The sequence below is a fragment of the Anabas testudineus genome, chromosome 1, assembly GCF_900324465.2.
Source record: "Anabas testudineus chromosome 1, fAnaTes1.2, whole genome shotgun sequence".
NCBI classification, from domain to species: Eukaryota; Metazoa; Chordata; class Actinopteri; order Anabantiformes; family Anabantidae; genus Anabas; species Anabas testudineus.
Window position 1 is genome coordinate 19,924,158 of NC_046610.1, and position 26,659 is coordinate 19,950,816.

At 41.2% G+C, this 26,659-nt stretch overlaps 3 protein-coding genes across 9 annotated transcripts; 1 reads left to right on the forward strand and 2 right to left on the reverse strand.

The window, feature by feature from the left end:
• Positions 1 to 3,041: 3,041 nt before the first annotated feature.
• LOC113162481 (transportin-2) lies at positions 3,042 to 12,042 on the reverse strand. 4 transcript variants are annotated; one of them, XM_026360621.1, is made up of 24 exons: positions 11,831 to 12,042; positions 11,015 to 11,114; positions 10,629 to 10,704; positions 10,334 to 10,483; positions 9,988 to 10,094; positions 9,767 to 9,900; positions 9,570 to 9,651; positions 9,133 to 9,255; positions 8,921 to 9,039; positions 8,767 to 8,827; positions 8,481 to 8,652; positions 8,150 to 8,302; positions 7,105 to 7,330; positions 6,848 to 7,019; positions 6,523 to 6,717; positions 6,233 to 6,391; positions 5,667 to 5,754; positions 5,465 to 5,563; positions 5,271 to 5,366; positions 5,036 to 5,111; positions 4,377 to 4,476; positions 4,192 to 4,266; positions 3,289 to 3,418; positions 3,042 to 3,179 (listed from the first exon to the last, which is right to left on the reverse strand). In XM_026360621.1, exons 2-23 carry the CDS (start codon positions 11,111 to 11,113, stop codon positions 3,311 to 3,313), a joined length of 2,670 nt encoding a protein of 889 aa, XP_026216406.1. In that variant the 5' UTR covers position 11,114; positions 11,831 to 12,042; the 3' UTR covers positions 3,042 to 3,179; positions 3,289 to 3,310. The 4 variants fall into 4 exon arrangements, with proteins under 4 accessions (XP_026216406.1, XP_026216404.1, XP_026216405.1 ...); XM_026360619.1 differs by having other exon boundaries at positions 5,271 to 5,384; XM_026360620.1 differs by having other exon boundaries at positions 5,667 to 5,760.
• Positions 12,043 to 14,556: 2,514 nt separating this feature from the next.
• On the reverse strand, positions 14,557 to 15,244 carry rln3b (relaxin 3b). The gene is made up of 2 exons (XM_026360396.1): positions 15,023 to 15,244; positions 14,557 to 14,920 (listed from the first exon to the last, which is right to left on the reverse strand). The coding sequence occupies exons 1-2, from the start codon at positions 15,195 to 15,197 to the stop codon at positions 14,640 to 14,642; spliced, it is 456 nt and encodes a 151-aa protein (XP_026216181.1). The 5' UTR covers positions 15,198 to 15,244; the 3' UTR covers positions 14,557 to 14,639.
• A 732-nt stretch (positions 15,245 to 15,976) lies between these two features.
• Positions 15,977 to 25,937, forward strand: rfx1b (regulatory factor X, 1b (influences HLA class II expression)). 4 transcript variants are annotated; one of them, XM_026360083.1, is made up of 18 exons: positions 15,977 to 16,127; positions 17,234 to 17,609; positions 20,339 to 20,436; positions 20,555 to 20,647; positions 21,370 to 21,443; positions 21,599 to 21,893; positions 21,988 to 22,169; positions 22,260 to 22,379; positions 22,501 to 22,622; positions 22,856 to 22,974; positions 23,272 to 23,375; positions 23,460 to 23,611; positions 23,912 to 24,009; positions 24,149 to 24,298; positions 24,383 to 24,594; positions 24,684 to 24,837; positions 24,951 to 24,996; positions 25,079 to 25,937. In XM_026360083.1, the coding sequence occupies exons 2-18, from the start codon at positions 17,261 to 17,263 to the stop codon at positions 25,255 to 25,257; spliced, it is 2,547 nt and encodes an 848-aa protein (XP_026215868.1). In that variant the 5' UTR covers positions 15,977 to 16,127; positions 17,234 to 17,260; the 3' UTR covers positions 25,258 to 25,937. The 4 variants fall into 4 exon arrangements, with proteins under 4 accessions (XP_026215868.1, XP_026215870.1, XP_026215871.1 ...); XM_026360085.1 differs by having other exon boundaries at positions 20,558 to 20,647; XM_026360084.1 differs by having other exon boundaries at positions 15,979 to 16,135.
• Positions 25,938 to 26,659: the final 722 nt, after the last annotated feature.

Below are 26,659 nucleotides of genomic sequence, written 5' to 3' on the forward strand. Positions count from 1 at the left end.
GGAGTTTCTCAAAGCCTCTTTCTCTATGAAGCTGTTGACCATCTTCTCTTACTTCATTCAAAATCATCTTGGGCTCATTTGTCAGTCTGTGAAGGTGATCTTAGGACTGAGTCATGCTTCCACTACTTCCACTTCGGAAGAAAAAACACATTTATATGTCAAAAATGTGGACAGAGGTGATAAATCAGTTACTGATAAGCATGTGTGCAGATTTACAGTGTGTGATCTCACACACCAAACTCAAGAAATGTTTACAACCACTGGAACAGTTTCCTGTCAGGTAAACGTGTACAGTACATGTGAGAATTTTATTGTATGTGTAGACATACACAGAATACAGCAAACATCATGTCCATTTAACTGGGCTAGCTAATTATTTTTTAAAGAGACACAGTTCAACCCAGCATGTCATCTTCTGACAAAAGACGCCAGACTGGCAGCTCTAACCTTTTATCCATCATGTTTGATAGAATCCAAATCCAGCCTTCTTTCAAATTCTTGGATATTATTTCCATTCCCACCTTGGATAAAAGCGAACGACTGGTGACTGTAATCCAGAGAAAAACAGCCTTTCTGCCAGGTTGCAACCATTTCATGCTCTTTATTGTATAAACAGAACGTAGAAAAAAAATCAAAAAAAGTAATTCCTTCTTCATCTTCTTTCATTTGTTCCCAACTTTTTTTTTTTTTTTTTGCACCTATTCAAAAAAGCAGAATCCTTAATAAACTGTTCACTGATCTTTTAGATACTGAACTAAAACCGTCACGCAAACACTGAAATTAACACACAACCATGAAGATCTGTCTCGTAAAAGCTCTGAACTAAGAGACTGTGGGAGTCGAACTAGACTTGGGTTCAGATTGTCTTGTATTTGACTTTTTTCTAATGATTGTTTGATTATCTCAGAGGTCACAGTCTAGGTCAAATCAAGTGCCAGCGTGTTTGTTGAAAAAATAAAATACATCCCCTTATTACATGTAGCTGGCAAACACTTGTTCTATAATGATTGTTAAAAAGCCCTACAGTGCCTGTATGTTAACATGATCAAAATGCACATTTGGAAATCCGAAACAGCAGCTTGTTTCTACTTATTGTCAGTTTCTAAATTTCAGTGGCTATCACTCTTTGGCAGTGTCCTAGCTCTTATTCTTTGTGCTCCTTAGATTGTGAATTGAGGTGGTGTGTTGGTGTGTAAAGGGCAATGATATTACTCAGAAATATATGTCGAACATACACCAGTGCACACACGCATTCACACAGATTGAAATTACAGACAGAGCATGCTCACAAAGTAGCCTGGGTCAGGCTTAACCCCCCTTTTTGAACTAATAGATTAATTTGCACCCATACTGTGCACACGTCATATGAATGCCATCTAGCTATCCACAACATGCTCATAGGCAAAAAATACAAATAATAAAAAAGGTAGTTTGTGCGTGCCTACTCATGCTCATGCCTAAGTCAAGATCTCACACACACACACACACACACACACACACACACACACACACACACACACACACACACTTCAATATGGCAAGGTTAGTCATTGTAAAAGTGCGGATTAGTCGCAGTTTCACAAAGGTGTTTTTATTTGCCATTTAGTATTGGGATATTTTTGCCAGTCAGATACGCTTAATTTCACAGTGCAACACAGTAGGACAAACACTGACATTAGGGTCAAGACATATATGGGTGAGGTTTAAAAAAAAAATACAAAAAAGAAAAGGTAAAATAAAAAGTGCAAAAAAACAACAACAACAAACAAACAAACAAAAAAAACAACTTAACAGTCACTGACAATAGCATTAATTCAAATATTGTTTGCGTTAAATTGTGTGAATTTAAGTCCACTATAGAAACAAATGTCATCAGTAGCAGCAAAAAAAAGGACCAGTTTTAAAACATTATAAAGATCACAATGACATTGCCAATCACTGTTTTACTTAAGATATCAATATGGCATCACATGGATATCAATGCGAATGTAGACGTAAACACATACTCGCTCACACACACACGCACACACACACACACACGCGCGCGCTTGGTCACAGTTAACAGGTGCCAAGGACATTGTGGTGGGAGTCAAGTTTTAGCTCTGTACCATATCAAAAACAACACATATTTCACACACTGTTAACACAGAATGCCGAAGTAAGGATTTACAAACTGCACATGCATGCACGCTCACAGACACACACACACGCACATACAGACACAAAACCTCAAAGAGACAACTAAAAATGTGACTTTCTTCCTAGGTTTCCCTCCCCTCTGGTGAGAAAACAAATGTGTTAGCCCTAATCCTCCCTTCCTAGAGGAATGGTTTCTGTGACGCCACGAGGAAAGACACTTGCTCTTTTTGTTTGCTTTTTTTTTTTTTTCGTTCTTTCTGATCAGGTAGAAAATGTGACAGGAATATGCCTGATAGATAAACAGCTCTATGAAGCAGCACTCTGGTCAAAATCAAGGTAAGAAACATGGATGTGGATAGTGAGATTATCTTACAGTTAAGCAGAAATCAGTGACTACAGATAAACTTATTTATATTGGATCCTATTCCCCAGAAAAGAAAGATATCGCCCAGAAAATTAATAGAGTTTAGACCCCTGTCTGTCCCTGACTACATGTAGTAGGCCTTAAAAAGTCTAAATAATAGTGCCACCCACAGTCGGTTCCATGTACAACATGCGCAAGTGTTTGTGTGAGTCTGTGTATGTTGATCTGTCTCAGTCGGTCAACCTATCGGTAACTCTTAAGTTTAAGGATTCTATTAAAAACCTCAACTGTCCCTGTCCTTCCAGCCAAGTAACAGACCTTTCTGTAGCTCTCCCTGCTTTGTCACTAATTCCCCTCCCTCTCTTTCCCTGAACTTTCTCTGTGCCTCTCTGTCCCTGCCTCCCTCTGTCTCTCCTGCATGTCCTTCACTCTGTCCCTCTCTATCTGTCCCTACCTGTTAGTTTTTCTGTGTCGGGTCCCTGCCTAGTTAATCTAGAGGTGTCCCCCTGCCCCTCCCTCCCACCCGCCCACCCTCCCTCTATGGACAAACACATAGGGCGTGGGGGCCGTCCGTCAGGGGGAGCGGCCAATAGCGTCCCTCTCCCTCCCCCCAGATCAGGGCAGTGCAATACACAGATGGATGAGTTTCCCATTCACCCTCCTCCTGCTGGCTCACCTGGGAGGACGGACAGGCACAGAAGGATGCACAGATGTTACCATCAATATTAACCTTCTTATACATTACATTAACTTTAGTAGATGACGATGATAATGTGCGAGGTTACCTCTAAGTTGGGTGTAGACAATCTAAACTCCGTAACAGGCTGCCAGTCTCTCCTTCAGCAGTGGGGGGAACTGCTCTGAGAACTGCTGCCAGTTCTCCTCCCCAACCTGCTCCTTAAAACCATGCAGGATCTGTGGAAAGGACAGAAAAAGGAGGTTAAACATATTCTTCAAATTCTTTAGCAGTTGGGCTACAGACATTTTAACAGCTAGGGCTAGGAATAGGTCACTCTTTTATCATGTCCAGGCCTCATAAAAGCAGCAGACTCCTGCATTTGAGTGTTTGACAGAGTTAAACAAGGCTGAACTGTCCACCAACGTCACCTACGTCTACATGTCCAAGAGCCCCAAGTTCACAGTGATAAGCTGTTTATTTCTTGTCAATTTCCTGGATCTACTTACAGATAGAAGTATAGTAACAAAGAACAGACAGGAAGAGTTGATTATCATTGATTGGCCTACTATGAATTCATTCTTATGACAACACACCGGATACATCAGTCATGACAGGAATTAATATAAGAATAGCTATAAAAACACTTTTTGTAAATACATGAATTTGTGGATTTGTGCATTTTGACGTAGCCTGGTGTATTATTCAGTAAGTGTACCGAGCTGAACCGCAGAAACTACAAAAAGTGAATCTGACACATAATATGCAGACAGAGATTTCTGGCCTTTATGTGCCAAGCACTTGAGGGGGAGTGTATTCACTGAAATTCCTCAACAGAACAAGAGTAGTGTCTGTGTTGCTGAATTTCATTGCATAAAACTGAACTTTGCCCGAGGTTTGAACACCGCACTGTGACTCACACAGCACGAGGATTTAATAGCAAATTAAAATCGGTCTCTGGATGGCACTATTTGTGGAAGCACTCACTCCTAACTATGACCTGGACCCTCACCTTGTAGAACATGTCCCTCAGATCGTCTTTAGGATTCACCCAGGAGGCCACCGCATCACAGAAGAAGATGAAGTCCTGAAGAAAAACAGGAAAAGGTAAAGAGGATGTTAAGACAAAATCTCAAAGTAACAGTAGGTTTACTAGCTGGATATACAGACTGTATATTACAGCGTACAATGCCTCACCTGCACAACACCTCCTGGGTTAACACCAATCATTATGCAAATCCCACGGAAAGCAGAGTCTTTCTCTTCGTTGTCACGAATGTTCCGTAAAGACGTACACCTGACGCACAGAGTCAGTAACCAGTTAGTAGCTGTTAACTTAATAATGATTTCAACTCTTGTATCGTCTCTATGAGAGAACAGCTGGAACATCTACAAACTAAAAACAAGTGAGGAAAAAAACCTGTATCAAAAAGTAAGCATTAAATAACCTTTGTCTTTTTTCAGTGTTTCACTACTTGCTCATTCCAGTTATTTCAACAAATTTTAATTAATGTCAATACTGCAGCTCTTCTAATGGTGTGGTGTGTGCAGCAATGTGATCACACACACAAAAAAGAAAAAAAATGTGAAAAATCAAGACATAAATTAACATGTCTTGCCTGATGAGTACCGAAATGCAAAAAATGTTTTTTGTACAAATAATCTGACAACTATGTGCAGAATGGAAAGAGGAAAAAGAGAGAATGGATATCATGAGATGTGGCAAAAGTACAGAAGATGAGACTGCCAGTGCTGACTAAGTATGTGTCCAGATGTTGTACATTTAAAATGACACCACAAACTCATCACGGCATGGAGGATTAAAAGACAAAGAAAGAGATTAAATTGTCTCTCACCAAGGTCGGATAAACTGTGGCAGCATCGGAGCGACCTCCTGGGGACACACGTATCCCAGACGACCTATGGTGATGGCTGAAAGAGGACAGATATGTATTAAGAAGAGTGTGTACAGTACTGTGATAACCACTGCACTGACGTCTCCTACTGTTTGTGAACCATTAAAATCCACTTTGACTTTAATGTGCTCTAATTTTCATCTAAAAAAACAGATATATGTGTGAATCAATTTACCGGTGTTCTCCAGCAGAGTTTTGGGGGTGTTGGGTCGATTAATAATCTCAACCAGCTGGCTCAGAACCATAGCGATGTAAGGCTGCATCTCCACTCCTGAAAATTCACATGACACTTCATCAATCAACACATAGCAACCCAGCAAATGTAACTACTCAAACACTTAACGGCATCAAGACTATGCTGCAACTCACCCATCTGCATACAAATCTCTCCTATGGCCCAGGTAGCATTGTTGCAGACAGAAATGAACTCCGGGTTCAGATTTGTCCCAAGGATTGGCATGAATTCAGCTGAGAAATACACAAGAATGAGGTCAGCAAAGTAGACACACAAAAAGGAGGATTACAGGGTATTTGTATGTAGTTTATCAAGAGATGACAAAGAGCTAATTACCAATACATGGTTTGACATGAGGGAAGCAAGCCTTGGTCAAGTCACCAAGTAGAGCAAATGAACTCTGTCTTACTTCGGGCATCGTATCCTGGGACAAAAGAGACAGAGAGACAAAGACAAATGTGAACACACATCATCAACAGACTTGAAGAGTGTCTGAATAGGAAAGTTGTTCTTGGTTCTTGCTCCATTACTGTCTCGTAAATCCACCAACATATGAACATATATAAACAGGAGCTCAATAAAAGCACTGAAATTAGTGCATTTCCTGTCTCCTTCAGAATAAAAGCAGCTACCGGAGGAGAGCTACAAATGAGCAGATAGGCCTCTATGAGCACAGAATAGTAAGACTGAAAATCTCAACCAACAACCTAAGCTGGATGACTGGGAATCTACACAGACATACTAATACCAAAGTACCCCATCCATATCAATAAAAAACTTTGATGCAAATACGTTATTACACAACATACATATCATGAGTATTGGTTGGTTAACTTCACATTAGAAAAACAAAACAAACGGTAATTTTGAGGTTTAATAAGATACACTCAGGCTCCCCTTACCTGCATGCACTGGAAAAGCAGAGTCATAATGTTACTGCGAGCCACGAGAGTGTCCACATGGCCCCCAAGTCCCTCAGCCAAGCCACTCAGAAGATCCAGGGCCACAATCATAAAGTCCTTGTCAGGTGCTTCATACTGGTCTGGCTGCTGACTGTACATCTAGGACAGAGAGAACAAGGTCAAGAAAATGTGGAGACAAATCATCAGAAGTGGGACAACAGCATGAAATCTCATTTATGTAAAAGCAGCAAAAACTTGATTTTCCTATGCAAAGTCTGTGTGCAAGTCACCATGGCCTGAGCCAGTGTCTTCTGGACCAGAGTGACGCAGCGCTGGTAGACTGGCTCGCAGTAGGGCAGGAAGCCGCTCTGCAGCGCCGTGGCAACAGACGACAGACACTCGAGCAGAGGGAAGAGATCTTTGTCTTCATCCTTCAGCTCATTCCACTTGGCTATCAGCGGAGGCATCAGTTTCTGTATGTACTCCTGAAAACATAAGCATGTGCATTTAGTGTGGTGCATTGTTTTTGTACCACAATTAAAATTTCAATCCATCATACACAGAACAAGGCTGTATGAAAGTGTGTGACTGTGTATGCGTGTGTTTTGGGCTCACAGGCTGGTTGAGATGGTGTCCCACAGAGTCTGCCAGTGTTCCTATGGCATCGTAAAGGATGAGCAAGTTCTTATGCTGATACTTCCCGAAAGCAAAAACCAGTGTGTCGAGGATGAAGCTCAGATAAGGCACCAGCTCTGTACATGCCTCCTCCTCCAGTGTGGCAAAAGCGCTTTAGAAAATGAGGACATAACGTATGAGGGCAAAGTGAGGGAAGACAGCAGATTTTAATGTGTAGAAGACCTGAAAAGCTATACCTGCACGCTGCCTCTTGGACCCTCTTATTACCATCCAGGATGCGTTTTAGCAGCTCAGTCATGAGGGGTTTGAGGTGAGCATCAGGGGGCTGGCTTACCACCCAGTGGGCATAGCGGCTGAGGGTCCAGCAGGCGATAGAGCGGACCAGTGCCTTCTTGTCGCACAAACACTGGATGAGATGAGGGATGAGCTCAGGCAAGTAAGGTACCATGCCTTGCATACAGCCTGGAAGGACAAAAATGTATTTTTATACATTTGGAAGGGAAACTTTTGTGGTTTCTCACAAAATTTATTTTATTTCAATTTAAAGTTATTTCATCTTCAGCAACACAATTCAATATTTTAAAAGTTTCAACTTAAAGATCAAAGGAAAAAATCACACATCTTCACACGTCATCCTGTGGTTATGGTCAGTGAATAATTTAATCTATAAAAATGTTAAAATATGCCTATTTCACTTATGTACAATGGCAAGATTCTGATTATCAAAGTCATCTGGGCTTCATCTAGGCTACAAGTACAGACAAATACCGGCGTGCTTCAGCAAGTAACACACAAATAATCATAAGCTTTCGTGTTTTGACTGAACACACCCACATTCAAAGCGCTGGTGGAAAAAGTAGATGAACCCTTGCATTCAACAACTGGCCAAACTTCCTTTGGCAGCAGTAACCTTAAACAAGCTCTTCCTGTAGCTGCAGATTAGACCTGCACAATGCTGAAGAGGAACATTCTTCCTTACAAAAGGGCTTCAGCTCAGCCATGTTCTCAGGATGTCTGGTGTGAACGGCTCTCCTCAGATCACAAGAGACTAAAGGCAGTAAAGCCCCAATACATAATGCATGGTTCATATGCCTTTTCCCACCTACACTGTGAATGTTTTAATATTGAAAAAATGTGTGTACTATTGATTAAAATACATTGCAATTTTTCATAATTGTAATTTGTCCATATGTGAAGACAAACTAATACACAGAATATATTCCCAATGATTCACTAACTATTTTTGCCACTGTATTTTACTAATCCTGTGACATGCCTTACCCTCAGCAATAGCCCCCAGGACCAGGATGCCAGACTCCTTGATAACCCAGTCAGGGTGGAAAAGCAGGCCTTTGAGCAGGGGCAGAAGATGGGGAAGCAACTCTTCACGAAACACGTTGGCAAGAACATCAAGAGCTGCTGCTGAACACTTCCCTGGAGGGCAGAGACATGGGTGTAAATTAACACAATGCAGCATAAGAGAATATAAATACACACACAGTGACAAATAGCTGAGATGGTAAATAATATTTATTATTTCTGAAAACACGCCGGAGCGGTAACTATTACCATCACCAGAGAGGATTACTAAAGCTGCATGCCTCTGACTTACGTAGGTTCCAGTCAGACAGCGTATCATCATCATCATCCTCATCTTCATCGATGTCCTCCCCCTCTTCGCCCTCCCCTCCCTCGTGCTGCAGAGTGACCGTGCGGGACTTGTGGAAGCGAGGCTTGATGTCCTGCTCGCTATCTGGAATCGTCTCATCCTCTTCAACATCCCCCTGAAAGACAGAGAGAAAGGCGAATGTCAGATGGACACAGATAAACAAAGAAACCTGAGAAGAAAAGTTTGTCTAAAGAGATTGAAAGATTTGATTTCTCCAGATGTGGCTAACCTTTAGAAGGATTATGTCAATCTCAGAGTATTTCATGCCATTCACCAAGATAGGGATCAGTCTGAAAAGATATAGAGAGACAGACTACGTGGCTGAAATCACCTTGTCATCAACCTAACACAGTTCAACAATCTGTTGGCATGTGAGCACTTACTGCACCAAGTGGCCAGAGAGGGCCTCTTTACAGATGGGCTGTTCAGCCAGAGTCAGCCAGAACTCACAGGCCTCCAGAGCCACATTCTCATCTGGGTCCTGGGTCCGCTGTAACATGTACTGACAAAGAACAACAAGAGGTGATAAGAAGAAGCAAGAAGGGCAAACTAAGAATTTACTGTTTCAATGTGTCAGATCAAGTCACACCCTCACCTGGATGATGCTGTGCATGTGTGGGATGAGGCGGTCAATGCGGACTTCTAGCAGCATGACAAGGGCTCTGCACACGTTCTTCCGCACTTCACTGTCCTCATCACCAGCCAGAGCAAACAGACTCTGGATAATGAGACAAGGAGAGAAAGAGAACAGAGGGCAGAGAGAATGAGGAGAATGACAGACAGGGTCAACAAACATAGAGGGAGACAAAAAAAACCTCCCAATATGCAATTTAATCTGTTATGCTCCTTGACATGTTTAAAAACTGCCATAAACAGAATTTGTGCCTCAGGATATTGGTTAACCGAGGTGGTGAATGCCCACAGCCTGATCACAGCTACTTCCACTTGATGCAGACTCTTACATACTATTGTGTATCAAGCTGGTAAATATCACACTAACTCCAGCAAAACATAACTCTTGGAAGCGCTCACCTCAATGAAGGTGTCAATGTTATCCATCAGAGCCTGCGCTCGGCCAATGATGAACTGGTTCACACATGCTATAGCATGGGACCTGACAAAGAGACAAACAACGGATGACTTGAGCAGGAAAATTCAGAGAATGTTGAGAAGAGAAAAAATGCTAGTGGAGGAAGAGTGAGACAGCAAAAGACTAATGTTTCACTGACCTGATCTTTGGGCTGCAGTGTTTGAAAAACTGGAGGAATTTGGGGATCATGATGTTGAGGGGCCTGTTAAGCGCATCACTATCCAACAGCTCTGACGAATCCTCGCAGATCTTCTGTAGTGCTCCAAAAGAACCCTGAATGACAGAGTAAATAATAAAGAAAGATAAATATTATATGATATATAGTAAATGATTATCACACTAACATCAAAAGAGACAGACCTCGCAAGTGTTATAGTCCTCCGAGTTGAGCAGATTACAGAGCTGGGGCAACAGTTCTGGCCAGGTCTGCAGCTCTCCTTTAGAGGCTATGGTCGTGATCAGGATTCCTTTATTACAAATAACAAATTAATACAGTTTTAACACTCAGGAGTAACTGATTACTTAACTCGTCATCGTATCCAGTCATTAAAAAAAAAAAAAAAAAGACAGTCACTCACTCCCACACAGCCACATTACCTTCAAAAATTCACCCACCTACATAGTAGTCTGAGTCACACTGGCTAGAAAATACAGCTAACACCAGCATTTTCTTTCTCTATATTCCCTTTCTCACTCAAACACCCACCAATCGTAGCTCTGATAAGCGGTGAAGGGTCTCCGATGTTGTTGAGGCATTCTCGTTTGATGAAGTCCGCCACATTGGGAGGAAAGTTCTGGTAGTGAGCCTTTACATTGTTCTTCAGTATCAGACCGCTCAGCGAGCGAGTAGGCTCGTCTTGAGAAAAAAGGCAGCAGAGAGATAAGAGTAAAATTTTAGGAAGGAGGATTTTGGATACAGCAATATTTGCAGAGGGCAAGCAAAGTTAGAAGGGTCTTTCGGTAAATAACAATTCAGTTCTTTTTTTAACGCACTTACATACCCTCAGATTTGAGGCTCGTGAGGACAAAGATGAGATAATTGTTGAAATCTGGAAACTGATTAAGTTGTTCCAGCTTCTGTATACTCTGTTAAGGAGTTCAACCATACACACATAGCAAAAGTGTGTTCCTGTTTAACATTTGGGCAGAGTAGATTAATATATAACAACAATCAATCACACGGCTTCACTTCATGCAAGCTGGACTTGGTAACACACCCAGACAGTTTTAGTAATTCACTACGACAGATAAATGCACATGGAGGAAGTAAAATCTCACACTGTACTCTCTCACCCTCACTCACACACTCTCTCTCTCTGTCACACATCTCACACACACACACACACACACACACACACACACACACACACACACACACAAAGGATACTTCTTGCACAGCCCTCTGTGTTGCAGTGTCTGGGGACTGGGAGTCCTTGAGTAGCTGGAGCACTTGCTGCAGACCCTGTTCATCTGGCTGCCACTCCATCCTGTATGGCACACACACGACTCGTTTATGAAGCATGCAATGCACACTGCTTTGCTTACAAACATACTGTCCCACTTCTAACCCACGTACGGTATTAGTCAAATCACGTAAAAGTAGCGTAGACTATACAGGAACGTTTGCAGCCAGCATGCTATTGCACCAAACGTCAAATCATGTTAGCCTACAAGTGTCTAATATAGGATTCATGTTGGACTCAGTTAATCCATTGTAATTATCTGCATCATGCAATGTAGCTAGCACTAAACACTGCGGTGCATTCGTTGGCTAATATTTATGGATATTTTTCGTTTATGGCCACAGCGCCGCTACACAGTTATCGCTCTGAAGGTTACTGCTGCATGAATAACATAACCTCGCCATCCATCAATCGCGACTTGACCAGTCTTGTCCACATGAGGCCCAGACGGCAGATACGCAAACGTCTGGCTCATTAAGCTAGCATGCTAGCTTAGCATCGCTTTGATACTTAGTACCCAACAGATTCACAGCGAAAACAACTTCCACGTCGATATCGTACACTATGTATCCAGACGCCACGTTAGGCTGTCAAAGGTTGTAGGTAAACAACAAAGTAACAAAGACAATGCAAAACGAAGCGCATTAATATTCATAACAGAGCAGGCGCATCCCAATCCCCGGCAGCTACCAGTAGCCTGGATGGCTAGCATCATCTGAAAGTACCGCGAAAGGTTTTACCTGGTCACTCCGATGTGGTAGATCTATATTTCTGTGGACGACAGTGCAATTACGCCGTAACAACTACCATTTAACAGAATATGACGAATTTTTTTGTAGCTAAATAGAAACTTCGGATCTCAGTAGATCTGTGCCGTTGCTATGCTAGCTGTTATGTGACAGAGATTGCATGCCTTGCAATCAAGCCGGGTGATCGGTTTGATCACGTTCGGCTTCCGTACTGGACGAACTGTTGAGCAAGGACGCTGCGTAGAAAGGTCCGCAGCTCCGGTGTCGTCGTAGTTTGTTTACAGCAGGCGCCCTGGATGCTGCTGTCTTCACATCGTGTCAGTTAACATTGATAATTATGCGACCAGATTTCATGAACTATGCGTATTGTTTCGTGTTGTGTTTAATGGTGCCAGCTTTAAAGATGCGGAACATTTATGAACTTTAAAAACAGATAAGGGATGACTTTATAATATGAAGACCAGTGCAAACTAATAGCATAGCACTACTGCGAATCTTCTTTACTCCGGATTTGTGAGCACAAAATGAGAACAAATGAAATCCTTCTGTGGAAGTGGTGCAAAATACCATAAACACATTAAAATAAACGGCAAAATTATCATACACCTCAGAGGTAGATGTGTCTCATCTATCACCGTGATACCAGAAGAGTGCCATTGAAGGCAGCACCTTTGGTGTTGTGAAACCTATGTAGCCTGATGGTTTAACCAAATTTTTTAGCTGTAGCACTGGCACTAGACAAGACTGTATATCAAATCCATCCTTTGTTTACCCTGTTTGGAATGAATAATTAAATAGGATAGGGAAAAGTGTGGTAGTCAGATCAAAAAAGTAAACAAATAAATACAAAAATAAAGTCTTATTTTATCTTAAAAGGTTCACAGAAGTGTAGACCCTGTTGTATGCTGATTATATAACTAACAAATTATTATTTAGATGGACTTAGAGGAGATAAAACTGCTCTGTAACCTTTATGGTATGAAAGTACATCTCAGTAAAACAAAATATATGTTTTTTAGAAGAGGGGTTGTCTTGATAAAAATGAAAATTAGTATTTTGTTGGTGAGCAAATTGAAGTGGTAATTGCTCTAAATACCTTGTAATATGGTATATACTAAAACTGTCATCGCGGAAAACATTTGCAGCATTCTTTGTAAACCTAAAATTAGTCATTCAAGATTCAAAACACTATTAATCGCAGAGGAAATTTGTTTTGCCTTGTAACAGTTGCTCTGAATTCAGACAGAAGCAAAGAACTACAATAAGAAAAGATCTACACCAGCACAAATACAAAATGACATCAATACAAAAAGTAAATATATACACAGAATATTGAAAGATCGATGACATGGGTCAATAATAACAGACCAGAGTGGACAAGTGATACTGATGATATTTAGTTCAGTTCCCCACCTTCTTACAGAGGGGGTAGGAGTTGTATAATTGGTTGGCCATAGGCAGAAAGGATCTTATGTGGATGTTAATTAATGTTGATCAGGCTCTGGCTAAACGTGCAGCTCTGTCCAGCAGCACACTGTGTAGTGGATGGGAGGGATTGTCCAGGGTTGAGAGGAGTTTGAACAGCATCTTCCTCTCAGCTATAGTATGTAGGGGGTCCAGCTCCACCCCCAGAACAGACACAGCACTCCTAATCAGTTTGTTCAGCCTGTTAGTGTCTGCCACCTTCATGTTGCGGGCCCACCAGACCACAGCATAAAAGATGACACTGGAACCACGGACTCATAGAACATCTGCAGCATGGTGCTGCAGACGTTGAAGGACCTGGGCCTCTTCAGAAAATATAACAGGCTCTGAGCCTTTTTTTTCAGTGCTAATGAGTTCTTTGTCTTATCATCATGCATTGTTTCTGTTTGACCATAACGACTGTTCCCATATTGTGTTATGTTTCTGAAATGTAGGGTTTTAATCCAGTGGAAGGTGTAGAGAGAGGTCAGTTATCTTTCTGAACGTTTAAGCTTAAGCAATGCAGTGTCTAACATCTGTTCTTAATCAAAGATTGAGAGAAAATGTGGATGACGCATGCTATATTTCACTATTGGAGAATACGCTTAAAATGTATGTGACGTGTGTACACGTCTGTTATAGAACTTGAACTGTATTTTAACTCCATGAGAAACATTATTTTTATTTAGATGCATAAGACATGGATTGGCTATAGAAACGGAAATGTGGACCAACACTCAACATATGGATAGAATTTGTAATGCAAACTCAAACTGTCATGAAATAGAGGAGAAGAAATAAATTGCATGACTGTGTGTGCAAAACAAATATTTGATTATCATCCTTACCTATAATGTTTGCGTAGCTCTATCATCAGTCTGTGACAACAATAGTGCTTATATATTGAAATGTTGGAATAAAAAAAAAAAAGGTTTTTAATTTTGGGCAAATGACGGTGTAGAGATGTAGAGCTATAAGCCGGATGGCCAGAACTTCCTGAATAAACCTGAACTTGAGAACCATTGTAGAAACCAGAAATCAGATGTAACTCATTCGCTATACTCTGTTATAGTCACCATGACTTCCTTCATTTCGAAATACTTTTAAAATACTGTTTAAAAAAGTGGAAGTGTTCTAACAGCATGAAATATCATTTTTTTTGCAAGAGGAACAAAGACGTTCAACAATTACACAAAGCTTTATTAAACATATTTATGTTAGAGTACACATATACAAACACATGGGTGGTCAATTTGAAGAAATAGAGTAATCACATAGAAAAAGACCACAGCTCTGCATTAGTGACAAGACAAGATGTACAATTAGGAAAGTGGGTTCAGCAGAGAGAGCTGATTTCACTCTTGCTACAGCCCCGCTTGCAGCAGGCGTTTGACAGTCCGACCACTACATCCCGTCCTTTCCTATCTGCACTCAATAGAGTTTCCAGCACCTCCTCTGAAACAGGGGAGCGAGCTGCACGGCTAAATCCAGCATCTACAGATGCCACATCCAGTGTCTGATGTTTCCATGGATGTGACTCTGCAGAATCCTGCTCTCTAGTAAGATCAGGAATAAGATTTGTGTTCCATGGGTCGAAGGAGTCTTCTCCAATAAGAGCTGATAAAATAGAAAGATAAAATGGAAGGGTACATTTCTTGTATTACATGTTGGTTCCAGAAAAACATGTCAAATCCAGTAGTCACATAAGAACAGTCTTACCTGAGTATCCTGTGCTTCTTCTCCATCGAGAACCACCACAAGTAAAGATGACAGCTCTTATGAACTCTCTCCCACACAGTTTTACACCATAGAAAGAGGAATGGCCATCATTAGAGCGCACCCTGTATACCAGCGCCACCAATAAGCCCACAGTCAAGAGTGTTGACTTCCACATGATGAGGGTACAAAGATGCCAAAGGTGCCCCAAAGGCTTGAAGGTTCTTGAGGTGTCTGTGTGGTTTGTGTTTCTTTCTGGTCTGGCCTTATATAGGCCTCAGCATCTCAGAGACCTCAACTCATCTCTACTCTTCGTCATGCCCAGAGATAAGACCAGAGACCTTTAGGTGCAACAATGCACACATAGAAAAAGAAAGTTGTGATTAAGTAGCAAATGATACCAGAGGTGATGTCAACAGCGCTCTTGCCTATCAAATCATCTGTGACCTTTAGTTGGCCTTTCTTTCCCTTACATCAGTTGGGTTAGGTTGTGTATCATCACCCGGACAATCTCTGCCTCACTATCAGTCTTGCAGTAAATTGGATGGAGATCCATTTACACAAAGGATAACTAGAGTGTTATACTTGGTTTTCTCTGCAAGTGAAATACACACTAGATTGCTGAGGACAGCTGCTTACACTGCAGTGACACAAATCAGCTGTGAACTTATAAATGTTGCACAATGTTAATTACTTATATAAATGTACAGAAAGGGGTATAGAAAAACAGCATTGTATTTCAAATTAATAAAGCGGCATTCCATCATTTACAGCCATCTATCTGACATTCTGTGTAATAAATTAGTAACGTTAGAAGTGGTAATTTGACGTTAGACTCTGACAAAAGTGACAGACAATCAGTGTCTACCAATCACCCGTCGGTAATTTCACTGACGCAGCAACCACCACTCAAGACAGCCAATCGGCAATTAGTGTGGGGCGGGGCGATAACGAGAGGGTAGCAACAGTTGCCCCGGTGAAGGCAAGGCGCCATAGTCACGGTAGTCCTGGCGACAAGAACTAAGCAACGGGAGTCAACAACAACAACCTAAATCTAAGGAAAAAAAACTTTAACGACTAAAAAGGGCAATACCGGGATAAACAACAGGTGAAAAAGTAAAATATCTCTGAATTATCGTTTCATTTCCTGTGAATTATGTACGCGTGCTTGTTTGTACAGTCGTCAGCGTTAAACGTGAAATAGGTCCAGCGTGTCGGTGATGAAAGTGGTTGCTAGCTTCTTTCCAAACGCAGACCGTTGTTATGGCGATGTCAGATCTTTGATAAGAGCACAAGATGGCGGGTGTGTTGTACTGCCAATCGTACTTTTTTTTTTTAGCTCATTTGTCATAATGTTCACACTGTTTCTTTACTGTTACGACTACTCTGATATTAGAACAAGACTTGATTGGTGGCGTGGTTCGTAGATTTATTGACTGTTGAACACAAATAGTTAGCAACTAGCTAGCTCGTTTTAACGTCACAAGTCAACGTGAGCTGCTAGGTTAGCTGGTGAAGCTATCACTGTCGCTTTCTCAACTTACTTTTCAAGGAAGCTATCCAGAGGCATTAGAAAAAGAAAAGCACATGAAACAGCTAACGTAACTGGGTGATTTATTATATCTTAACGCCGCAACATAAATAGTATGTTTCATTATGTTTTTGTGACTTTGAAAAAGTTTTGGTGTGACATTGAATTCGACATGGCACTCCCGTGGACACGGTGTGCCGGAGGATCATCTGATTGTCTTGTTTGCCTTGGTGGTTTAGCAGGAGTGGCTTCTTTTCCGGTGGGATGGTCTAAATCTCTGATTGACAGTTTATTTCCACATGTTGGGGATTGTTCATGTTTGTGTGTTTAATCAAATTTCAGTCACAGAATTGTTTTAATTCAATTAGAATACCTTTACTATGGCAAAAATAACCTTGTTTTTTTATTATATTATTATTATTTTAATTATTTGCTTTATTTATGGCGCTTCAATTTGCACTGGGTTTCATACTGGTCCAAACAGGAAAGGCTCTAGAAGTCTTACTTCCTCCTCTGGTTTATGTTTCATACACACACACACACACACACACACACACACACACACACACACACACACATAGTTCTAATTGACCAAAACCTACAAAGGTGAAATGGCAACATACTATTTCTCTGTACGTTTGTGACACTTTCATTAATGAGTGCTGCCTTTTTTTAATTCACAGAACTGGTGCCTCAAAGCATTGGTTGCCATGGCAACTTCAGGATACTCCGGGGACCTTCAGCCTCAGCAGACCAATGCAGTAACCATAGCAACACCTGGTGCCACCACACCCTCATCTGCGAAGACAGCACATTTCCTGTCCGAGATTCCGCCGACCTCTGGAACCATTGCAACAGCTAACCAATCAGCCATTGCTTCGAAAACAGGACAGGATGCACTTTGTTCCCAAGCACCACCCACTCAGGCCCAGAGCCAGAAGGCAGTGGTTCTGACCACTCCCACGCAGCACTATGTAACCAATGAAGTCCAGCAAACTGCGGTCCAAAAGAGTAATGGTCAGAACAGGTCGCCTCAGTACATCATAGTAACTGTAACAGGTGAGAGACTCTGGAGGGACTGATGCACATCTACATAATACTTAACTTTGTATACACACATAAAGAAATACACACTTTCTAGCATACAAAAGCAACAGAAGGGCATGATACTGCATGTACTCTGAGCAGACTGCAGATTGTTCAATAAGATGCTTCTAAGTTATATGCAACAGGCTGGATTCTGGTTGGAGACTGGCAGTGTGTCCAGTACAGTGTGTAACCAGTGATCAGTTAGTGTATAGGAGAGTTGTAGATAAAAGTCTGTCCATCAGTCAGCAGTGACAAATGCTTGTTATTATTTTCCTTATTTGGTTTGATGTATTTGATCATTTATACAGACTAAGGGCAGTTACAAATCCGTATTTACATTGTGGTCCTTCACGTGTAACAGTCAACATGGCATCACAATTACACCACATGTCCGATATGTCCAACCTATTTATTTTTGTTCTATGAATTTAAAATGGGAAATCTTTGGGATCAACTGTAGCATTTCTACTAAGAAATATGTACATATAGTCAAGGCAACAAAATGTGCTACAATCATATCTACAGACATTTGAGAAATGATTTGATGTGATTTGTGGCTAAGAATCTATCTTACTTTTTGTTATTTATGATGTTGATATTTAGTTAGTTTCCTTGGTCCGGATCACAGGATAGAACACTACTGAGCTTCATGCCATCTTTAAAATAGTGCTGGATTAGATTGTTAGAATGAAGACCAGCAGACCAGCAGAGCTGATGGACTGGTTGCTAGGCTGCATAGTCCCAAACATGGGCGTGTGGATGTCTGATGGATAAAAAGCTGACTTTTATTTTACTCTGCTGCTTTTACTGTTTTAGAGACATTATTATATTACATCAGTGTGGCCTCAAGTTTACAATTCCTTAAGTGGTATAGAAAAATAGATGAGCCTGTATCTATGATGGCTAATGTGGTATGCGCTTTCTAAACCTTGGAAATTTACCAAATATTATTTCAAATTTAATTTAGGGCCATTGCGTTTTTGATGTTTCCTGGTGTTAAAAATATAGAAAGCCTTTGGTATTTTTGAGTGTGGTGTTAACTAGTGAACGTGAGAGAGAATTGACACTGGCATCTTTGTGTAAGTTTATTTTAGGGCTGTCTATTCGTAGATCTTTTTGCCTTCTGGTATCAAGTAACATTGTGCCCTGTCACGCAGAGTTAGTCTCATAGCTCAAGGCTTGTTGCATTCGCAAGGAGCAGGGCTACTATATTAGCTGAATAACTGTAAAAATTCCCCATATGTGAAATATGGACTGCGGTAGACTGAGCTGGGTTTTAGTCAATACAGTTAGTATTCTGACTCACGAGAGAGGACACACATTTGTGTTATGTATTCACGTACACAAACCTGTGTGTAGCACTGTACACAATGTTTTGATTCTGTAACATCCTGCTTAATTTAAACAACATATAATGGACAGAACATCTCTCATAGAAATGATAAACATGTTTTTTCTGCTCATTTACTTTATAACTAAACAGAAATTGTAGTTTTCTAATTGAAATGTACTATAAAGTTAGTGATCATGACAATTATATTTATTATCAGCTAATACATCTTATTTTGTTTTGGACTACAAAATGTAACATAAAAAAATTCCAGACCTTCTTATTTTACCAGAAGCCATACTCATTACTTAAAACTACCTCTATTTCCTTGATCTAAAAGTGAACAATTCAGGTTGAGGTATAAATACAGGATAACGGCTCTCACAGAAATAATGGCGACCATTGACTGGCCATCTTGGGAGCCAGTATGAGCTGCTGACATGACTGGTTAGGCTCAGTCAGGAGGCATGTTCTCACATCTTCGACAACGCGGTGTAATTTCCAAACAGAAATTATTTGGATAAGCTGACCACATATTCTGTATCTGAATGAAACAGAATGTCAAGCATTAGTTCTTCTACCTTGTAGTCTAAAAACGTAATTGCTAGACAGATGTAGCTGGATATGAATTTATCATTCAACCTCTAGTAATAACTCTTTTATTTATGGTTTATTGCACATAAGTAGTGTTATGAGAGAAATTTAAAATGGTTGAAATATAGATCTATTAATGTGCTGAAGTGGCTGGTGGAAGTAAAGGGGCCACCAGAGCCAAAAGTTTTCAGGAGAGACGGAAACTTATTTTCCAATTTTAAATGCTGTGTAACTGAGTTGTGTGTTGGATCAAATTTAGCCGTGGCTATGTCCTCAGCAGTAAATTTAGGTAAGGTAAGAGTAGCACAGTGGTAGCAAAACAGCTAAAGATGTTTTTTTATGTGAAGGGTATAAAAAATTAATATTACCCTGTCCTCCACCCACCTTCCATCCTCTGGTTTCTCCCTCTTTCCTTTATCCCTCATGTATCTCTCATTTCCCTCTCTCATCTGATCTACATGTTTACAAGATGGAGGGATTTCTCTCTCCATCTGGGGAGATTAGCTGTTCAAGGCTGTCCTTCTGCATGCAAGATATAAGGATGAAAGGAGAGTTGACCAGACGCACTCTGTCAGTTCCTCGCTATCAGTTTCTCCTCAGTTAAGCAAAAAGAAAATAGTTAGTTGCAGGATGTTCTGCAGTGGCTGTTATTACAGTCTGGAAGCAGTATGTCGTGAGTACTGAACTTGTGGTGATGGTGGCTGCCTTTTTTATTTATTTTTATTTGATCATCTGATGAAACTTTTCTCCTTCACCGTCTTTATACCATCCCCAGAGGGTTCTGTTCACTCCAATGACAGTCTGTCAGACTCCAGCCCATCTGCCCCAGGTGTTCCTACACAGGTGGTACAACCAGTGCAGACTACCCCACAGGTAAGATACACATATACACAAACCACATGAATTTGTCATTTGACAGTCTAGGAGCAGGTTACAGTAAAGAATTGAGCCTCTGAAGTGTTTTTTCCGACACTCTGCCTTTACTCACCAGCAGAGGTCAGTGTTGCAAGCAGTGTCGCAGGCAACCAAGAGGATTCAGACAGGCCACATCAACAACCTACAGTCTGTGCACATTAACCAGGAGGTAAACAGACATATAAAGGGCCTTTATGGTGTCATAGAGTGGAACAGACAATAAATACATCCCATTTAAATCTAGAGGCAATAGAAACAATGTCAGCAATAATCATTACAAATGGTGGAAAAACATCTCTCATAAATCAAGTAGAAGAATGTTAGAGAGACCTGAACACTATACTATGTGCAACATATTTATGGCACACTGCAACCCTGCTACTTTTATTTTCCTTTGTTTTACTCCTTAAGACCTATCATTAAGTGATCATGCCTACAAAGAAATTCAGTCAACAGCTTGGCTTGAAACAGTGATGAGTTGTCAAACAAGTTTTAGAAATTGTACCTGCTCAGCCCCCTGAACAAAAGAGAACAAAACAACATTTTAGCATCTTTCAGCTAATGGTTTTGGTTTTATAGCCAATATACAGTGATCAGCAGCTTAAAAAGCTAGATATTTCTCCCAGGAAGGGAGATCAAAACAGAGCAGAGAGGAGAGTGAGCACTGAGCTTACATTCATCCAGCTGACAGAAACACGACTCCAAATGAATGCTAATTTTGCTCAATGTCTGGTTGGTGTGTAAATAGACAGCTGTTTACTAACAAGTTCACTAGAACAACTTATGAACAACAACAACTTATAACTTGATAATCTGTCCGCTTTGAGTTTACATCTTGTTACACTCGCCCCATGTGTTTAAAAAAAAGTCTCCTCTTTGCTTGATGTTTAGGTGGATCATGTGTTCCCCAGTCAAGTTCAGTATGTGGATGGAGCAGGAGACACAACTTTTACCACGTCCACCATGTGAGTAGAGAGGAGACTTTTTGTGCACATGTTGTTTACCTTAGACTCACAAAAAGATGATCAATCACACACCTTGCACCTTTGCTCATCACACAACTATGACTTTTGTGAATTTATTCGATTCTCTGTGTGTGTACACATCTTGTCCTGTCCAGTCGATCAAGCAGCTACCCCTTCTCCGACTCACCCCTCTACTCTCAGACCCCCCCAAGTTCCTCCTCCACCTACTACGAGGCCACGCCCAACTCTGAGTCAGACATCACCACCTCTGTGGCCTCGCAGCCAGTTTCTGTGGCAACAGGAGCAGCCAATAGCGGGGCAGCTGCGGCAGGTGGAGCAGGCTACGTCATTCAGGGAAGTTATGTCTTAGGAGGAGGAGGAGCAGCAGCAGGTGGAGGAGGAGGGGGACAGAGTTACTCTAGCCCAAACTCTCGTGCCCCACCTGCTACAGTAAGTGCTCAAGTTATGAAGAAAATATTTGGTCATAATGTGACTTGATGGTTCAGAAAAATAAACTCTGTCATCGTCTACTATCTATCTCTAGGTGCAATGGCTCTGTGATAACTACGAGGGGGCGGAGGGGGTGAGTTTACCTCGCTGCACCCTCTACTACCACTACCTTTTGCACTGCCAGGAGCAGAAATTAGAACCTGTTAATGCAGCATCTTTTGGCAAACTAATCAGATCTGTCTTCATGGGCCTACGTACGCGGAGATTAGGGACCAGGTATTCACACATACCTAAACACACACATATCTTAATTTTGCTAGACTGGTATCTCAGGTCGTTGTTACAACAATATCCTGTGTGTTTCAGAGGGAACTCTAAGTACCACTATTATGGTCTGAGGATCAAATCAGGTTCCCCTTTGCTCAGACTGATGGATGAACAGCAGCACATGGCAATGAGGCAACAGCCTTTCTCACAGAAAAACAGGTATCCACATGCACACGTTCATACACTAAATTAGTGTTCTTTTAATGCTCCAATATAACCTATGTCTTTCCTGTGACTCCTTTAATTTGTCTGCCTAAGTGATTGGTGTTCTGTTCAACAGGATAAAGCCAGTTCAGAAGACACAGGGAATCACCAATGGGACGTCAGGTGGGGCAGGTCAACAGCAGGCAGGAGCACTCTGTGATATTTCAGCCCAGGTGCATCAGTATCAGCAGTTTCTGGGTGAGGAACACCTGCCCATTTCATTTCATAGTTATGTAGCAATACACAGTCTCTTATGGTATGATTAGAGAAACACGATTACTCTCAAATAACCCAGAATTGCTTTTGGTTATGATGCTGTAAAAAGAGCTTAAGTGATGAGGACTGTGTCTGACAGATGAAACTGAAGAGCTTCATGTTTCATGTCTATGTTGCCTTAGTTTTTCTGTTTGTATGTGTTCTGTCTTATGTAGAGGCATCACGGCCGCTACCAGAGTTTGTGGACATGGATCTGCAAGATCAAACCCTCCCTGAAGGGATTCTGTTAGAACACCTCAAGGCCTTTCAGACTCTCTACAGAGAACACTGTGAGGTATGAGGCTGTGGCTAAGCAATTGCCAGGTTTGCTTTATTTTATTTAACTGGTCATCTGTACAGTTATGCACAGTTAGGCAGGACAGTTCAGCATACATTAGGCTTTTCTTTCTAAAATGAATGAAATCATTTTATTAATGTTCAGCTGTCTTATGGTGAAATGTGAAGCAGAATGAACGTCCAGCACAATGGAAAAACACAACAACCTTTCCAATGAAAGCAACAAGCACATAGAGGCACAATTGTATTGAAGGTTTACTCACCTTATAGGCGTCAATGTGTCTTTTCTCCACAGGCCATCCTGGATGTGATGGTTAACCTTCAATTCACTCTTGTGGAGACACTGTGGAAGTCATTCTGGAGGTTCAGCCAGAGCAATGACACAGAATCAGTCAACCTGTACGTATCAAGAACTCATCAAACAGATAAATAAATAAAAGCACATATATATTGTTTACTGTGTCAAAATTGTCATTCTGCCAGGCACAATGAGTCTGAGAAGCGTCTGCCCAAATCGTGTCTAGTGGTGCTGTGTAAGTTTGAGCCAGTGCTGCGTTGGACGAAAGAGTGCGACAACCTGCTCTATCAGACTCTGGTAGAGATCCTCATCCCTGATGTACTGAGACCCATCCCAAGTAAGTCAATAGGACCGGAGTATTTTAGTATTTAGCTATATTTTAGTTGTATTCATGCATACAACTAAACTGTTGCTGTATATTTTATGTCAAGTGTTAATTGCAATGAATGTGTAATTATATATTTAAACAGAATCTGCTGAAAATATATGATATAGCACAAAATTTAGTGATAATAGAATCCAATGCAAAGGTTTTATTTTACTGTAAGTGTTCTACTGTATGAACATTTCAATTTTGAACTTCTGTAATATGCTACTAGTCGTTTTCCTTTCTAAATCACCACAACCCTTGTCTCAGGTGCCTTAACTCAGGCCATCCGTAACTTTGCCAAGAGTTTGGAGAACTGGTTGACAGGTGCCATGATGAACATCCCAGAGGAGATGGTTCGCATAAAGGTATTTTTTATAGTTACAAGTTCTGTCTTCTTATGATGTGTTTTAGTGCTAAATGTGAGCTGGGATTTTTCCTTCTTCCTGACATGCCAACGTTATATTATGGTTCCTTTTTATTCTTTCTCTCTCCCTATTCCCTTAGGCGGTGTGTGTATGCTCCTTCTCCCAGACGCTGCGTCGCTACACCAGCCTGAACCACCTTGCCCAGGCAGCCCGTGCTGTTCTCCAGAACTCAGCCCAGATCAACCAGATGCTCTCTGACCTTAACAGGGTTGATTTCACTAATGTTCAGGTTTGTACTTCTGTCACTGTTCCATAATTTTTCTCTGCTGATGCTAAAGTGAACCCTAACACTGTCCACCCATGTCCCCTTCAGGAGCAGGCATCCTGGGTGTGTCAGTGTGAAGACCGTGTGGTGCAGAGACTCGAGCAAGACTTTAAAATGACTCTACAGCAGCAAAACTCCCTGGAACAGTGGGCTACCTGGTTGGATGGTGTTGTCTCCCAGGTCTTAAAGCCCTATGAGCACAACCCTGTTGCCTTACCAAAGGCTGCAAAGGTGTTCTTGCTCAACTGGTCCTTCTATAGGTGAGGGGGAAAAGTCCTGTGTAAGACTGCAGCACCAAGTGAAAATGAGGTTTTCTATTAAAGAGAAATCTTCTCTGCTTTCTCACCAGTTCTATGGTAATCCGGGACCTGACTCTGCGCAGTGCTGCCAGTTTTGGCTCCTTTCACTTGATCCGCTTGCTGTATGATGAGTATATGTACTACCTGATAGAGCACCGGGTGGCCCAGGCTAAAGGAGAGACACCCATTGCAGTCATGGGAGAAGTATGTGTCTGCATGGACAGTAACTTGCATAGTGATCATTTGCATTGCATTTGATGATACACCTTTTTAAATGTCCTGACTACTGACACACACTGACACACTCTGTGTTGCAGTTTTCCAGTTCAGTAAAGAGCCGAATCTCTCCAGACATGGAGAAAGGTAAATTCAGTGTGCCTTCAAATGTTTAGTTAGACGTTTTGCTCCAGTATCCTCATAGTCATGTTGTTCCTTTTTCCATCAGAAGAAGAAGAGGAGGACGAGGAAGACGAGAGCGAGGAGGAGAGTGGAGATCTTGTGCTGCAGTCCAGCTCCCTGAGCGCAGTCGATGACAAGAAAGAGTCGATGGAACCGCCTGCCAAGCAGCCCAGGACAAGTTTAAATCTGCACACACTCACTGATAGTCACAGCACACCTCCATAGCTAATCATCTCTATAAATAACACTTCACACACACCATAGCCCATCATGCCATCCCATTCTGTCAGGCTGCTTCTGGTTTGCAAACAGATGATGTTTGATGCTAGGTGTGTGGTTGTCTAGTGTGTGTGTGAGTAAATGGGAGAACACTTTTGTATTTTTGTGCTGCCATTCTTTCTTTCTGCCTTCACCTGATCATTTCCTAGTCTCCCCTCGTTCCCTGTGCCTTCTCCATCTATTCAGTGGCTAGCCTGCCAGTAGCCACTCCTGTCCAGCCAAAACTATATAGTACGCAGTATATACTACACTGTTGATTTCCTCCTGCCCCGCCTTAACCACTGACCTGATTGCTGTGGAGAGATGAAATAAACTCAAAAATATCTGTTACATTGCCTTTAAAGCAATGGCTATGCAGGGGAGCTGGACTTTAATGAATGAGCTGAAATATACATAATGTTTTTATGTAACAATAGCATCTGGAATGATTCTGCAACATACGTTTTGCACACGGATGTAGATGAATAGCAACGTTTGGATGCCATATTTTACTTTTTTACATGTCATTACTTTTAATTTGGCCAACTAACTGATACCCTGTGCCTTTGAGAGATTTCTAGCCTGGAAAACCTTGCATTCTTTATATTCTGTATCGGTGGATTAATAAATGAAGGTCCTGTGGAGTAGTCTTGGTGTTGTCATGAAATTTTGTTTGCTGTAAAACAAAACAAAACAAAAAAAAACCTAAGATGGTGATGGTCAGCCTTTGTTGTGACGAGTCCACCCTGTTTGCTCTTCATCCATCTATTCTTTCATTCATTTCTCATCCATTTATTCATTCAGTTTGTATTTTCATTCATTCATTTGCACACACAAAACTCTACTGGACAGACGGATCTGCTAGTCTACACCTTCATAGATGAAGTGCAGTTTGATTCAGCCACAGGACAGGGCTTATCCACCCACTCAGCAGCATTTATTATACTGTATCTGTGGTAACCTTTATACAAACCAGCTTGATGTACCAGCTACAGCTATATCAAAGTTTTGTAGTTTTAAAGTAAATGTTTATTTTCTGGGTATCTATGTTGAATATATTGTAGATAACATATATTGTGTATCTTTTGTGAACACTGTCATATATCCAAACTATTTGTATGTTGTTTAACCATTACTGCCTTAAGAAATATGTTGTGGTATGTTCACCATCCACAGTATTGAGGTCTATTTTTATTGTGAAAATGACGGGCCAAGCATGTGAAAATAGTGACTTTCTAGATCAGGTGTTGATTTTGTAAGTGTTGATCTTCTGGTGCTGGTCATAAAAACAAAAGTAGATAAAAAAAATTTAAAAGATTATAATAATAGTGCCCCGACCTTCAGGACCACCTGACTACCGATATCCCAC

Coding starts and splice junctions, on each gene's coding strand:
- rfx1b (XM_026360083.1), top strand. CDS start 17,261: ATGGCAACTTCAGGATACTCCGGGGACCTTCAGCCTCAGCAGACCAAT. Junction 17,610..20,338: donor CATCATAGTAACTGTAACAG/GTGAGAGACTCT, acceptor TACCATCCCCAG/AGGGTTCTGTTCACTCCAAT. Junction 21,444..21,598: donor ACTTTTACCACGTCCACCAT/GTGAGTAGAGAG, acceptor TGTCCTGTCCAG/TCGATCAAGCAGCTACCCCT.
- rln3b (XM_026360396.1), bottom strand. CDS start 15,197: ATGTGGAAGTCAACACTCTTGACTGTGGGCTTATTGGTGGCGCTGGTA. Junction 14,921..15,022: donor AAGAAGCACAGGATACTCAG/GTAAGACTGTTC, acceptor CTATTTTATCAG/CTCTTATTGGAGAAGACTCC.
- LOC113162481 (XM_026360618.1), bottom strand. CDS start 11,113: ATGGAGTGGCAGCCAGATGAACAGGGTCTGCAGCAAGTGCTCCAGCTA. Junction 10,484..10,628: donor CACGAGCCTCAAATCTGAGG/GTATGTAAGTGC, acceptor TTTTTTCTCAAG/ACGAGCCTACTCGCTCGCTG. Junction 6,392..6,522: donor AGACACTGGCTCAGGCCATG/GTGACTTGCACA, acceptor TCTCTGTCCTAG/ATGTACAGTCAGCAGCCAGA.